Source organism: Lactuca saligna, chromosome 5, assembly GCF_052625555.1.
Source record: "Lactuca saligna cultivar CGN05327 chromosome 5, ASM5262555v1, whole genome shotgun sequence".
In the NCBI taxonomy this organism is placed as follows: Eukaryota; Viridiplantae; Streptophyta; class Magnoliopsida; order Asterales; family Asteraceae; genus Lactuca; species Lactuca saligna.
The window spans coordinates 268,831,526-268,846,694 of NC_136421.1; the positions used below are offsets into that span (position 1 = coordinate 268,831,526).

Below are 15,169 nucleotides of genomic sequence, written 5' to 3' on the forward strand. Positions count from 1 at the left end.
AAGAAACTATTCGGCGCCGACGCTTTGCGCGGGCAAATGACTAGTATATATATATATATATATATATATATATATATATATATATATATAGAGAGAGAGAGAGAGAGAAAGAGAGAGAGAGAGAGAGAGAGAGAGAGAGAAAGCTAGGTTCAAATGTGGATTGATATCTATTGTGTGGAAGTATGGATAATGTTATTCTGTAAAAATTACAAAGAAAATATAGTGTTTGATAATATGAATATGTTCAATCTTATATAACTATTTTAATTATTAAACATTTTCACTAATTAAATCGTCTATAAGGTTATTATATATATATATATATATATATATATATATATATATATATATATATATATATATATATATATATATTATTATTATTCTCATTCTGTCAGAATGTTATCAGGATGTTTATTGAATCGTATTCCATAAAAATTAAAATAACTAAAAACGATGAATGAGAACAAAAATGAATTAGAATTGGTAAGAATCCATTAAAATAACAATAGTTATGTGAGATTGAACGTATTCACATTACTAAACAACGTATTATCTTAATAATTTTCATAAGATAGCATTATTCACACGTCCACACAATAGATGTTCATCCAAATTATAACCTAGCTCTATATATATATATATATATATATATATATATATATATATATATATATATATATATATATATATATATATATATATATATATATATATATATATATATATATATATATATATATATATATATAAAAAGATGTTGCAGTAGAAAGAAAATGTCCAAAAATAGAAATATTTTAGTTTGTGCATAAATCTAAGAACGTAAAAATGAAACTAAACAATATAGCATAGAAAGAGCTAGTAGAAAGAGGATCTGATCCGTTATAGAAAAGGTGTTGATCCTGTCCACCGCATGATTGAGAATGGAAGGTGAACACTTTAGCTCTATGGAGTATGCTCCTTCTGCTTGTATTTCTGGCTCTATATTTATCTCACCGAATGAACCTTTAAACTCTCCACAGCTCCATTCCTTAATCACAATAATTTTTCGTTATTAAATTGCTTACAAAAACCGTAAACCAAGAAAACTTATCCATCAAAATAAAATAATTATTAAAAATTTGTAAAGTTGCTCCATATGCACTACTATCACCCATTATGCTATACAAGTTATAATTATAACCACTTTACGATTATGTTAAATAAACATTGTTGTGTCGAAATGATTGACAAATTGAAGTTAAACTATTATACTGAAGATATATAACAAGGATGACTACTATGCGTATTCGACTAATGGTATCCATATGCTTTTTTTACCATAATCATTAGAATATGTTTGGTTTTGATGCGAATTTATAGTACTCGTTTATGCAAGAAACCTATTTGGGGTTTAAACACGGATTAAGAGATACTAGAACACATGCGAAGACATAAAATTAACAAATCCCAAACAACTAATACTCTACATATATTTGTATGATCATTTTTTTATTTAGTTAATGTCTCCCAAAGATTTCAGGTGGTGTGTTTAGTTACTGAAATATTTTGGAACTCAATACACGTCTCTCCCACTAATGTAGGTATATTTATGAATGAGTTCTTCACTTATAAAAGGAATCCTGCTCAACTAAAAATAAGTTCCTTATATAAATATTTATGAGGGCCTTTAGTAAGATGTCAATAGTTTGATAGTGATAAGGTAAATATAGGACACAAAATTTTCCCGTTGGTAACTTGCTTAAACAAGATGGATATCATTTTCAGTATGTTTTGTTTTTGCTGATTTTGAGTCATATTACCTAAAAGATAGAATGTTTCGACACTTTAATAGTAAACAAAACTGGCGTTTGTAACACTTAAAGATAGTTCCGGATGTAAATTTCATATCCAATAGGTTTTCAAAAACAATGTTTGTTACTCTTTGGTATTTTGCTTTGGTGTTGGAGCGAGAGATTTTAGCTTGTCGTTTGGACGCCCATGATATGGGTAGGTTTTTATTTGCAAAAGTCATCTCGACACATTCGAAAATTTCCATGTTGCACTTTTTTTGAGAGAGAAAATGACCATGATTATGACGAATAATAATAATTCCACATAAGTATGTTAGTTTATTCATTACGTGTATATGAAATTTCAATAAATTAATAAAGAGTTATCATGCTAAATATCTTAAAACCCCGAAAGAAGATTAATAATCCTTAAATCTTTGGAACCATGTTTACGGAATTTGTTCCGACCTATATACATATTTGTTGAGTGAACAAATATCATTTTGATATGATGGATGGAAAAAATCCCATTGGTGGGTACATGTAAATGGTTTCGATTAAGTTGGTATGTAGAAACACATTTTTACATCTATTTTGATGGATGGGACATGATAATTAAGTGGTAATATTAAGAACATAATGATTGTGACAAGTCTTAAAACTAGACTAAAAGTTATCACAATAATTTATAATTTGTTAACCATGGGCATCACCAACTAGTCTAGCTTTTTTTTGTTTAAAAGAGTCGTATAAGTCAATCTTATGTCAGAAAATCTGTCTTACATGGCATTCTTCCAATTTGGATTAGAAAGTATGAATGTAGATTTTGGTGGGGACACTCCATATTAGAGTGGATAGATGCTTCTTATAGCTAGCATGTGTGAGATCATTTTTTAAAGAGGGGGGGGGGGGGGGGGGGGGGGGGGGATTTTGGTTTTTTTCTTTCTTTTATTGTACAACTTCAGGTCATACATAAAAGTAACAGATGATATTGGTGATCATAGAGTTATACGATATTTTTAATAATTGGAATTTATATGCATGCGAAATGGGATGTTAACTATGAAAAATGGGTAAGTTAGACAATGTCGAGTACATAACTGTATTAGCATATAATGATCATGATGATTTGTGTACTGCAAGTGCAGTGGTAATCAGTTTGGTCAACGTGGGGTTGACTATGGTCATCATAACGTTGATTTTGGTCGGTTTGGTCAACATGGGCCTGATTTTCAACAACTTGATAGGGGAGCTCGAAGTTGTCGACAATGTCAATTGTCCATCAACATGGCATCCACTATTATGTTCTCAAACACTTGGGAACCACTTAAAATTGGTATGTGTCATTGTTATCCATTGTATGATTATTATGGGCCAATGATAGCTCGATTGATACATTTTACCAATGAAGCCTAACCGAACTGGGAAAAAGGTGTTGGGTTTATAATTATTGAGCGGTAAGGTAGGGAGTTTGACACCTATTGGTGGCCATTTATGGGGAATTTTCCTTTAAAATCTCATTAAAAATGGTGAGGGTTTGCCCTGTAAAAGATCTCGAACCTGGGCTTTCGCTGTAAAAAGAGGAAAGACTTCCGCTTGGTATTTGGCGTTCCAAAAAAAAAAATTATGACTTTTTTACTAAATCAATTTCTAAAAATTGTATAAACTGCTTCTCAACTTCTACAAACTTTCGTTATCCCTTTTTTATTAATTTAATTTACTTTTTAGTTAGTTAAATTTATTTTGCTTTTGTATTAAAAATATTTTGAAAAGCCTATTTTTACTTTTCGTATTTTTTCCTTTTGTTAATTTAATTTACTTTTTAGTCCCTAAATTTTTTTTGTTTATATATTAAAAAAAAATCATATTAAAGATCTATTTTTACTCTTCGCGCGTAACCATTAAAATGAGACAATGCTTATTTACCACATATTTAGGTTCCCAAATGAATTCAAGCTTTCAATACAATAATATTCTAGTATTTTTTGTGCCGAAAACTAGAAAAAGTGATGATGTGTGCCTTAACGTGTCACGTTATATTTTTAAATGTCAGCTAAACAAAAATGTGATGTTATGAAGTGGTGTTATGCTTTTTGATTTTGAAAAAAAAAAACAATCATACTCTAATGAAACTTGAATAATTTATAATTTTATTTTGTTTTTTATTTTTAAACAGAAAACAAAGTTATTATCTTTTGATGAACAGGAAAAAAAAATATGCATCCTATAGATCTAAAGAATAATTAGTTGCTTTTTTTTTATATATAATTTGCATAGAATTATGATTTTCAAATATAGCAACAGATCAATACATCAAAACTTAAGTTTTAACTTTGAAGTTAGTGACTCAAAATATGTGAATTTTTTTTGCTCAAAGTGGATGATATTTGAGATACAAAAAGAAAGACAATGTTATATTTATTTATAAGAGATAAAGTATATAAAATGTAATGATTAATGATTTCAAAATTTAAATCATGATTTGGGTTTTAAAATTCAAAGTATGTAATGTGATGTAAATAAAAAAAATTATTATCTTTTGATGAAAGGAAAAATTAAAACATCCTACGGATCTAAACAATAGTTAATTACTTCAATAATTTTTTTTACATGATTTAAGTAGAATTATGTGTTCCAAATGTAATAAGAGATCAATATGTCAACGATTTAAGTTGTAACTTTGGAGTTAATGGCTCAAAATATGTGAACTTTTTTTTAACTCAAGGTGAACAACATTTGAGATAAAAAAGAACAAAATTATTATATTTATTTATAAGGGGTTAAGTATATAAAAGATAATGATTTGACTTTTAAAACTCAAAATATAAATATAAATATTTATACGTTTGAAAAGTGTTAAATGTGAATGAATTTTAAAAATCTCACATGACATCATTAGAATCATATTTTTGAAAGATGATACTTTGTATTTAGTGATATATATATATATATATATATATATATATATATATATATATATATATATATATATATATATATATATATATATATATATATATATATATATATCCGGGTAGTGAGCCATCATTAACATGCACCCTATAGCGAGATGATATGCATGGTGCTTAGCAAAGCCAACAAGGCTTTTAGGCTATCTGGAGTGGTTTTTTTCACGCGTAGAATTCTGAGGTGTACACCTTGGAGACGCGTGAACACCACCCCTAGGGTGGGTGGTTGGATGTGGGATGAATGGTAAGACGGAGCAAGACAACCAATCACAAATAAACACAATATCAAAGTCGCTTTTCATATATTTTCTCTTTTATTGAAGTCACTTATATGGTCCCTGAAAATGTTTTTATGTATCTTATTTTACCCTTATATTTATTTTTAAATTAAATTAAACCCTCACCTATATATATATATATATATATATATATATATATATATATATATATATATATATATATATATATTTATGTTATAAATTATGTTTTTTAATTAATTTAATGTGGTTTCAATTAATATAAAATATTTTAATATTTATTTAAATTATGTTTGTTATTTAATTTAATCATAAAAAACATAAATGTGAAGTGATGATAATCCTATATCTAGTGGGTTGGTGATGAAACTGACGTGGCGTAGAGGTGGTGCTACTTTTTCAGTGGGTTGATGGTGACCACTTCCCTCCCCACAGCCTGATAAGGACTCTTCAAAGTATAAGAACATGAAGCTACTCTAATGGGTTATCATGCAAAGTATAAGAACATGAAGCTACTCTAATGGGTTATCATGCATTAAGTTTTGAGATAAAAACAACATGTGATCTAATTATGAGGATTTATTAGGATACCAAAAGGCTAATGCAATGAGGTGACTGAGCCAACTCCTAAGGGAATCAATTACCATTCTAATCATTTAGAAGATCAATACAACAAATACAACCCATTAGACACACATCACTGAGGCCCTTATGTACAACTTTGGTAATCTCTTCAAGTCATTAAAGACAATGATTAATTGATGGATAGTAACATTAAGAAGGAAGCTAAACAATAATCGAGGTCGATTCTTTTTCGAAGTTGGAAGGATAATGCACGAAATACCAATGACAACAACCAAATGGAACCTCGATAAATCGACCCCAACACAGTGATAGCTAAAACCACTTGTACATACGAAAGGATCTTTTTCACCAGGCCAATTGTGGGTCATTAATGGGTTTCTTTGTTAGTTATAATTTGGAAAGATACTTGGGCTAATATTTAAGGATATTTTTGGTAATATTTATGTTAGTCATTATAGAGTTGTACAATACAACACTTTAAAGCACAAATTGTTGTGTATGGAAAAAAAATGTTATGTACGAATCAGTTCCCAATTTTTAGAATAGAGGTTTAATTTTTATTTTAGGTTTTCTTTATTTCTATTTTATTATTAATTATATTTCTTATTTTATTTTCCTTTCCTTATTAAAGAGCATTTAGTTAAATAATTTGTTGTGGATTAAAATACCTTCTTTTAATCAATATCAAATAACCATTAGAATTTCAAAATTAGTCCAATTAGATAATATATAATTCTCCTATATCTTCTTATTATTACTTGATATAATCTAAAGGTTAAAGACTCTATTTTACACAATTTTACAAGCGTGTAGATTATCAAAATTTGATCGATAACAATCATGTATATAAGATTTTGCTTCTTGAATTCAGTTTTGTTGCGGAAAATCATTTAGGGGATGTTCGGGATTACTTGTATAAAATGAACTTATATTTTCTATTGTAAATGTGCATATCAACTTACGTGGTTAGAAAACATAATAAATTGATAAAATATTAAAATAACTACAAAAAGCTATGGTTAAAATTCTAAATCGGTATGCACATAAGCACACTAAGGTCATTAAATAGAAAAACGAGCATATGATCCTTATGTTTTTTAGGTTAAAACAATGGTAAAAAAAGATGGTTTTTAGTTATAATAATCACTTTCAAAAACTAAACAGAAAAGAAAAAACGTATACAAAGTTGAAAATTTACCTGTAGTTGTTCTCCAAAGGTGAAGATAATAGTGTCGGGGCTAGTTCTAAATGACAATGGGCCTTCACTGGTTAAGAGGCAAAATTCACCTTGCTCAGTTGGGATATGAAGGCCTAAAGCAAACGAACATGATTCTGTTTTTCCATCAGCAGCTGCACGTGGAGTGTGGGAAGATCGTGGGGTATGAGGTTGAAGAGCCGAGTTATTATGCTTGAACAATGTCATTCTTGTTTCATTTTCCTTGATTTTCTTTCGAGAATGTTTGCTTCGATAGCTTCCTACAATCGTGGCAGCAGCATCTGCAATTACTTCAAGTTTACTTGCAATGTTGTCCATCTTTTGGCTGCAAATGGATTATATAACAAAACTTAGTGTACATATATACATTTATGCAAAATAGTTCGTTAGTAGTTCGGTATCTCTTACATCTTTTTGTAATAAGCAAAAGTAATCTTATATATCAAAATCAAATGAAAAATCCAATTATGGTTTTCTTAAATGATGGGCAAAAGGTGCACCAAAGAACAAAGGGCCTAGTATGTGTGCGTGGGACGCTTCCATTAGATATTTCATATTTGGGTGGTGTTTCTTTTTAATTTAATGTGGATAATGATTAAAATGTTAATGTTAACAAGGTGTTTAACTTAGAATATTTATGTTTTAACATTAAGTGATGATTTTATATTTATTTTTCTAAAATTACCCTCTTCTTGCCATGAAACAAATTAGGTTTCCATCGGTAGATATATCTCTGATTTTTTAACATTGAACTCCCAAAAAAATCAATTAAAAAAAAAAAAAAAAAAAAAAAAAAAACTAAAATTATACCAATTAATAACCCCCCAGTTCAACGGGGCAAAGATACCAAGTTATATACACATATGGATGTAGGTCATGTGGGAGATTTTTTCTAGAGTGGTAGCCAAGTTCGGATCCTAATTAATGCATGAAACCCCACAAAGGGAAACTGGGTGCACAAACTGAAAGTGGTTATTAGCCTTGGAGAGGTTTCGATCTCGGATCTTCGTGACTAGGTGTCATGGTAGCACGAAGATACTCTGTTACACAACTACCATTCTAAAAACGGTAATTTTGTACACATTGTATTTGACATTGAACATTAAAATATATAAATTAGAAAAACCATTGGTGTGCGTACCACGAAGGATCATATACTTATTTTTTTTAGTTATTATTTTATAGTTCTTCAATTTTTATATAGACCAAAATTTAATTTTACTTGTTTATACTTTAAACCTTTAATTTTTTTAATTAGATCATCATTTGAGAAATTAGTTTGATCAAAATGGGTAGTACTTTGTATAAATTACTTTAAACCTTTCGTTTGAGTATAAGCATCTTTTGATACAACCAGTAGCATTTTTGATGAAAGAAAATGTATTTCTAGTGTTGGTAGAAAACATAGTAGTTTACATGTATTAAAATAGATTATTGTTTTCGTACTAATATTACATTTATTTTTTGTTGTAGAAAAAAGTGCATTGCTATTGGTTTTTGCAAAAAAAAAATTAAAAAAACTAAAAAAAAAAATAATAAAATAAAAACTAATGCATCGAAAAGGGTGTTGCTAATAAGACACTCTTAGACACTTTATCATCACTTTTACGGAGGACTTAAGTTATTAGACACAAAAGTCAAAGGTCACAACTATGCCAAAAAAACGCTTTTAAAAATAAGCACAAAAATGTAAAAAGATTATGTTAAAACCTAGATAAAACCAGTAGATAAGAAAATCAGATTACATGTAATATGGGTATAAACTTTTTCAAATCCAAAGCTAAGGTGGTGAAAATGATATTTTATAACATATTACGGGGTAAATACGAAAGGTTCGAAAATTAAAAAGGTGAAAGTGACAATTTAAAAAGTTTTTAAGGTTGAAGGGGGTAAAAATGTAATTATGAAAATCAGAGAGTACAAAGTCTTCTTTTATAAACTAAAAGGAAAAAAATGATAGAAATAAAGAGTACGAGGAGTATTAAAAGAAATGTCGGGCCACCGACTTTTCTTTTTAGAATAGATATAATTATTCATTCACTTCCAAACTTAATGCCTTTCAAAAAATAAATAAAAGATAAAAAGATAAAACTTCCAAACTTAATAATTAAAAATAACATTGGCTTGTATGGAAAGCTAATTTGACGATTATATACTAATACATTATTGAAAACAAGTGTGCGTACTGATTTTTATTTTTATTTTTTTTTTTATTTATTTTTTTTTTTTTTGCAAATGCTTTCATAAAATTATGATGTCATTTCACCGGAAAAAAAAAGAGACATTGTTACACACCCACCACTCCAATTCACCTATCACAAGAGAAATAAGAAGGGACCACAAGATCATAGGAAGCAACCATCCATTGGAGAGGATTCCATTAATGATATCAGCCAAGAGAATAGTAGAAGGATAATTTGGGAATTAATGTTTATGCTCATTTATATTTATATAGTAGGTTAGTCGATGGTAGAGGCAGAAAAAGACTAGAATTGCTCTTGGGAGATGGTAGTATCTCGAACAACTACCTTTTTCTTAATCAATCATTCAACCCTATGGCTATTCATTCTTTGTGTGTGTAGTGCACTTCTTGTTGATCTTATAGTCCATAACAAATTGGTATCAGAGCAAGCAATCATCTGGGATCATGGCTGGTGGAAAAGAAGTGGGAGGAACTCAACTCAAGAGGGTTGAATATTTGGAGGCCGAGTTAGGGCATTTGAACGACAGAATGGAGAATGAAGGTCACCAGATTCAGCAACAAGCCGACTCCATAGCTTCAATGCAGATGAAGATGGACCAGAAGTTTGAAGAAGTACTGAGGGCTCTCAGTAGAGGAAGAAGTTTTCGACAAACCTGTGTTTTCCACGATGATATTCCGAAGAATAACAGTGGAGGCTCAAAACCGGTGGTGAGCGGTAGTTCCTATTCCAGTGGAAGCAGCGACGGTGGAGGTCGGCCACCAGGTGGCAAATACGGGGGAGGAACAAATTAGAGGTTTAGAAAGTTGGATATGCCCTTATTTGATGGCAAAAATCCAGATGGATGGATCCTGAGGGCTGAACGTTACTTTAATTTTTACAAACTCTCAGACAATGATAAACTGGAGGAGGCGGTGGTAGCCCTAGAGGGTGACGCTCTGATGTGGTTCCAATGGTAGCACTCTCATCGACCAATGACACAATGGAAGGAGATGAAATCGCTGCTATTGCAATAATTTCGCCCTACTAACGCATGTACATTACACCAGCAATGGCTCGCCCTAACTCAGACTGGGTCGGCGATCATTTAATGAATTACTTGCCCCATTAAGCAATATACCTGATGACATCACTTTGGGCCAATTCCTCAACGGGCTAAATGATGAAATCAGGTCTGAGGTCCAACTATTGAGCCCCATGTCCATTGAACACGCCATGACACTGGCTATCAAGGTTGAACAAAAGCTACAATCCCAACTCCAACGAAAACCACAACCTTCCACTATCAATCAATGAACGAACTCCACCGGAAGCATATCAGGAACACCTCTGATTACACCCATCAAAACTACTTACTTCACTCCTTGTGCGCCCCAGATCCAGAACCCTAATTACACCAAAAGCAACAAGCTACCCACGAAACCTGAAGGAGAGATCAGAAGGTTATCAGATAAATAATGGCAACAGAAAAGAGAGAAGGGATTGTGTTTCAGATGTGACGAAAAGTGGCATGTGGGGTACCGTTGTAGGCGCAAGGAGCTCAGCATGCTCCTAACCCAAGAAGGAGAGGAAAGCGACGGGGAATTGGACAAGCCCCTTGGTGAGCCATCACCGGAGACCAACAAAACCACTTTATCGGGGATATGCTTGAGCTCGATCATGGGCACTTTGAACCCAAAAACGCTGAAATTGAAAGGAGAACTAAAGGGGTACAAGGTGGTGGTGATGATCGACCCCGGAGCCATTCACAATTTTATATCCCTCAAAATTGTTTCAGAATTACAACTTCCGGTCACTTCCACTCTGGGTTTTGGGGTATCCTTGGGAACAGGAGAATCAGGGAAGGCAACAGGGAAATGTCAAGGGGTAAGTTTACAATTGCAAGATGTTAATATCGTAGAAGAGTTCCTACCATTGACCCTCAGAAGTGCTGATATCATATTGGGAATTCAATGGTTTGAGAAATTAGGGACAGTGACCACCAATTGGAAGACACAGGTGATGAAGTTTCAATTGAATGGTCACACTGTAACACTAAGGGGGGATCCGACCTTAGAACGAGCTCAAGTCTCGCTGAAAACCGTGATCCGTATGTTGCGTTCCACGGGTGGGGATACTTGATCCAACTTAATCATGTGAGGCAGAACCTGGACCCCCAACCTTTGCCTCCAGCACCCGGATATCTCAGGAACTTTCTTAGTAGGTACTCTAGGGTGTTCGAATGGAAGCTTGGGCTACCTCCCAAAAGGGATCAACAACACATCATCAGGCTCAAGGAAGGAACAGATCATGTATCTGTCAGACCCTATCGTTATTCTCATTCCCAGAAGGCGGAAATTGAAAGGTTGTTGAACGAAATGTTACAAGCCGGTATCATCCAAATTTCACGAAGCCCATTTTCTAGTCCCGTTCTTTTGGTTAAAAAGAAATATGGGTCTTAGAGGTTTTGCGTGGACTACCGCAACCTCAACAAGATCACTGTTAAGGACAAGTTTCTGATTCCGATAATCGATGAGCTATTGGACGAGCTTCACGGATCCACAATCTTTTCCAAGTTAGATCTCAAGTCCGGGTATCGCCAAATACGTATGCGGGAAGAAGACATTCCCAAGACGGCTTTTCGAACCCATGAATGCCACTACGAATTTTTAGTAATGCCCTTCGGGCTTACTAACGCTCCCGTCACCTTCCAATCATTAATGAATGAGGTGTTCCGACCATATATTAGAAAGTTTGTGCCGATATTTTTTGATGATATCCTCGTGTAAAGCCCAAACGAAACCCAACATCTCCAACACTTGGAGTTGGTTATGGAAGTCCTATACACTCATCAGTTGTATGCAAAACCTGGAAAATGTGAACTAGGAAAAACTCGGGTGGTGTATTTAGGGCATGTCATATCAGTTGAAGGGGTGGCTATGGATGAGGAGAAGGTGCAAGCCATCGATCAGTGGCCCACCTCATCTACATTGAAGGAACTTAGGGGGTTCCTTGGGTTATCCGGGTACTATAGGAAGTTTGTGGCGGGATACGCCAAGCTCGCTACCCCTCTCACGGATCAGCTTAAGAAAGACTGTTTTGGTTGGTCAGAAGAAGCGGAGGAGGCCATCCAAACCTTGAAGTTAGCTCTTAAACAAGCCCCGATTCTTGCCATGCCAAATTTCCAACGACCTTTCGTAGTGGAAGCCGATGCATCAAGGGCAGGCTTGGGAGCCATGCTTACACAAGATGGGCACCCAATCGTGTTCTATAGCCAGGTGCTGGGAACGCGAAACCGACCAAAACCTATTTATGAAAAGGAGCTAATAGCCATTTTTTTGGAAGTTAAGAAGTGGAGACACTATTTACTGGGAACTCACTTCATCATTAGAACCGATCAAAAGAGCCTCAAGCTCCTTATGTACCAAAGGGAATCGGACCGGAATACCAGAAGTGGTTGTACAAGATTTTGGGCTATGATTTTGAAATACAATATAAACCAAGTGTTACTAATCGTGCGGCTGATGCTATTTCCAGGGAGTTTTCGTTTCGACACGAAGATACAAAACTACAAACGATGGTCTCATCCTGGTCGATACCCTTAGGCGAACTGGAAAAAGAGATCGCAGCTAATACCTTCCTGCAGCAGATTAAGGAAGATATCACTCAACTAGGAAAAAGACATGTGGGATTCATAGTGGAATGAAGCAAGGTGAGGTATAAGGGAAGATTGGTGATACCGAAATCTTCGTCGCTCATTCCCAGGTTGCTGGTAGAATTCCACGATTCAGCTATCGGGGGACATGCGGGAGAGTTCAAAACTTATCTAACGATAGTTGAGGAATGGTATTGGGTGGGAATGAGAAAATCAATCCAAAAATATGTGCAAGGATGTGACGTGTGTCAACGATAAAAAGCTCTTACCACCCACCCGGCAGGCCTTCTCCAACCCCTGCCCATTCCGACCTTAATTTAGGATGATGTATCCATGTACTTCATTAAAGGGCTTCCACTATCACAGGGGACAGATACGATACTCGTGGTGGTGGATTGACTCTCAAAGTATGCCCATTTCATGACTCTCAAGCACCCTTTCACGGCTATGACGGTAGCAAACGTGTTCATCAAGGAAGTGGTCCGGCTCCATGGGTTCCCATTATCAGTGATTTCTGACAGGGACAAGATTTTTATGTGCATTTTTGGAGGGAGTTGTTTCGTGTGCAAGGAACCAATCTTCTTCGAAGCACCACGTACCACCCCCAAACGGACGGTCAATCGAAGATCATCAATAAGTCCCTAGAACTATATCTTCGTCGTTTTGTTCAAGGAAAACCAAGAGAGTGGGCACGGTGGCTCCCATGGGCTGAATTCTATTACAAAACCGCTTATCACACATCAACCCACTTCTCCCCATTCAAGATAATCTGCGAGAGAGATCCACCACAGATTACTCGAATACCTCGTGGGATTATGGGGGTCTCATCCCTCAAGGAACAACTCATTGAACGAGATAGCTTATTGGATGATTTGAGAGGCCATCTCATTTACGTGCAACCGAAGATGAAGGTTCAAGCGGATCGGAAGTGTAAGGGACTCAGCTTCAAAGTGGGACAGAGATCCTATCTCAAACTACAACCTTATCGACAGAATTCGGTGGCACGGAGAACTTGGCAGAAGCTGGTTGCCCACTACTATGGATTGTTCCTAATCCTGCAAAGAATTGGTGATGTTGCTTATAAATTGGATCTTCCAGAAGGGGAAAAGGTTCACCTTGTCTTCCATGTCTCTCAACTAAAAAAAGTGGTCAGAGATAGAGCAGTGCAACCTGAACTTCCCCCACAAATGACAGACAACCTCGAGTTAAAACTAGTACCAGAAGTTGTGTTAAGGGTTCGTCAAGGGCACAAAGAACAAGGGCAGCAGATGGAGGCACTTATCAAATGGAAGGACAGCCTGACATTTGACTCTACGTGGGAAGACTTTGAGAACATACAAGGAATATTCTCAGAATTCGATCTTGAGGACAAGATCAGTCTTTTGGGTAGGAGTAATGTTACACTCTCACCACTTCAGTTCTCCTATCACAGGAGAAATAAGAAGGGGCCACAAGATAATGGGAAGCAACCAACCATTGGGAAGGATTCCACTAATGATGTTAGCCAATAGAATAGTAGAAGGGTAATTTGGGAATTAATGTTTATGCTCATTTATATTTATATAGCAGGTTAGTCAATGGTAGAGGCAGGAAAAGACTAGAATTGTTCTTGGGAGATTGTAGCATCTCAAACAGCTACCTGTTTCTTAATCAATCATTCAACCCTATGGCTATTCATTCTTTGTGTGTGTGGTGCACTTGTTGTCGATCTTATAGTCCACAACACATATTTCACAACCAAAACATTTTCATGAAATCCATTTTAGAAAATACGTTTTTTTTTTTTTTTTCTTAATGAAAAGATTGCCATTTGAATTATATACTTATCCTCTAATATTATTATTTTTTGTGATTATTGATTAGCACCAAAATATTTATATAAACTATGCCTATGAAAAATGAAATATTGAAATTATACAAAAATACAAACAAAATGTTACCTAAACTTGCGAAATCTCTCCTCTCGCGCAACGTCTCGCCTACGTTCGGCAGCAACAATGGCGGATCGAGACCATTGAAATTCCTCCCGATCTCCATCGCGACTCCACCGGTCAGCCAACAATCCAAAGCAGAATTCTGCCTCTGTGAATGCTTGTTGTAGCTCCTCCGTTGAGATCCCATGCCCACTAATCCGAAATACACCATACTTTTTTGCAGATCTCATCATCTCACTAATGGAATTCCTATCCTTGTTTTTAATCAAACGGTATTCAACATCTGCAATGACAGATCTGTTGACATAATCCGGAAGATTTAGATCTGGCATGTGCTTCATCTTGTCAACATAATTGCTGAAAGCTGGATCACTGCGATTTCCTCTGGCACTAAGTGGCGTCGGAGAAGGAGGTGGTGCCGGTGATGATGATGAGGATGACAGACGATTCTTAATGCGGGCGAGAGCCATGGCAGGATGTTTTGTTACGTCCAATGTGCGATCAAATGAAAGAGAAAGAGAAAGAGATGCAAGTAAAGAGCTTTTTATACTATTTGCATGCCACGTTTAGTGGGATTAAATTGGCTTGCATGCAATACACA

The 15,169-nt window shown here is 34.5% G+C and overlaps 1 protein-coding gene across 1 annotated transcript; it reads right to left on the reverse strand.

Annotated features, from left to right (window-relative positions):
* Positions 1-768: 768 nt before the first annotated feature.
* On the reverse strand, positions 769-15,164 carry LOC144998145 (uncharacterized). The gene is made up of 3 exons (XM_078957960.1): positions 14,575-15,164; positions 6,782-7,124; positions 769-1,030 (listed from the first exon to the last, which is right to left on the reverse strand). Exons 1-3 carry the CDS (start codon positions 15,036-15,038, stop codon positions 815-817), a joined length of 1,023 nt encoding a protein of 340 aa, XP_078814086.1. The 5' UTR covers positions 15,039-15,164; the 3' UTR covers positions 769-814.
* Positions 15,165-15,169: the final 5 nt, after the last annotated feature.

Bases quoted from the DNA above. Each gene is read 5' to 3' on its own strand.
- LOC144998145 (XM_078957960.1), bottom strand. From the start codon at position 15,038: ATGGCTCTCGCCCGCATTAAGAATCGTCTGTCATCCTCATCATCATCA. The intron at 7,125-14,574 runs GTAACATTTTGT...ATCCATTTGCAG, and splicing joins GAGAGATTTCGCAAGTTTAG to CCAAAAGATGGACAACATTG. The intron at 1,031-6,781 runs GTAAATTTTCAA...ATTGTGATTAAG, and splicing joins CCTTTGGAGAACAACTACAG to GAATGGAGCTGTGGAGAGTT.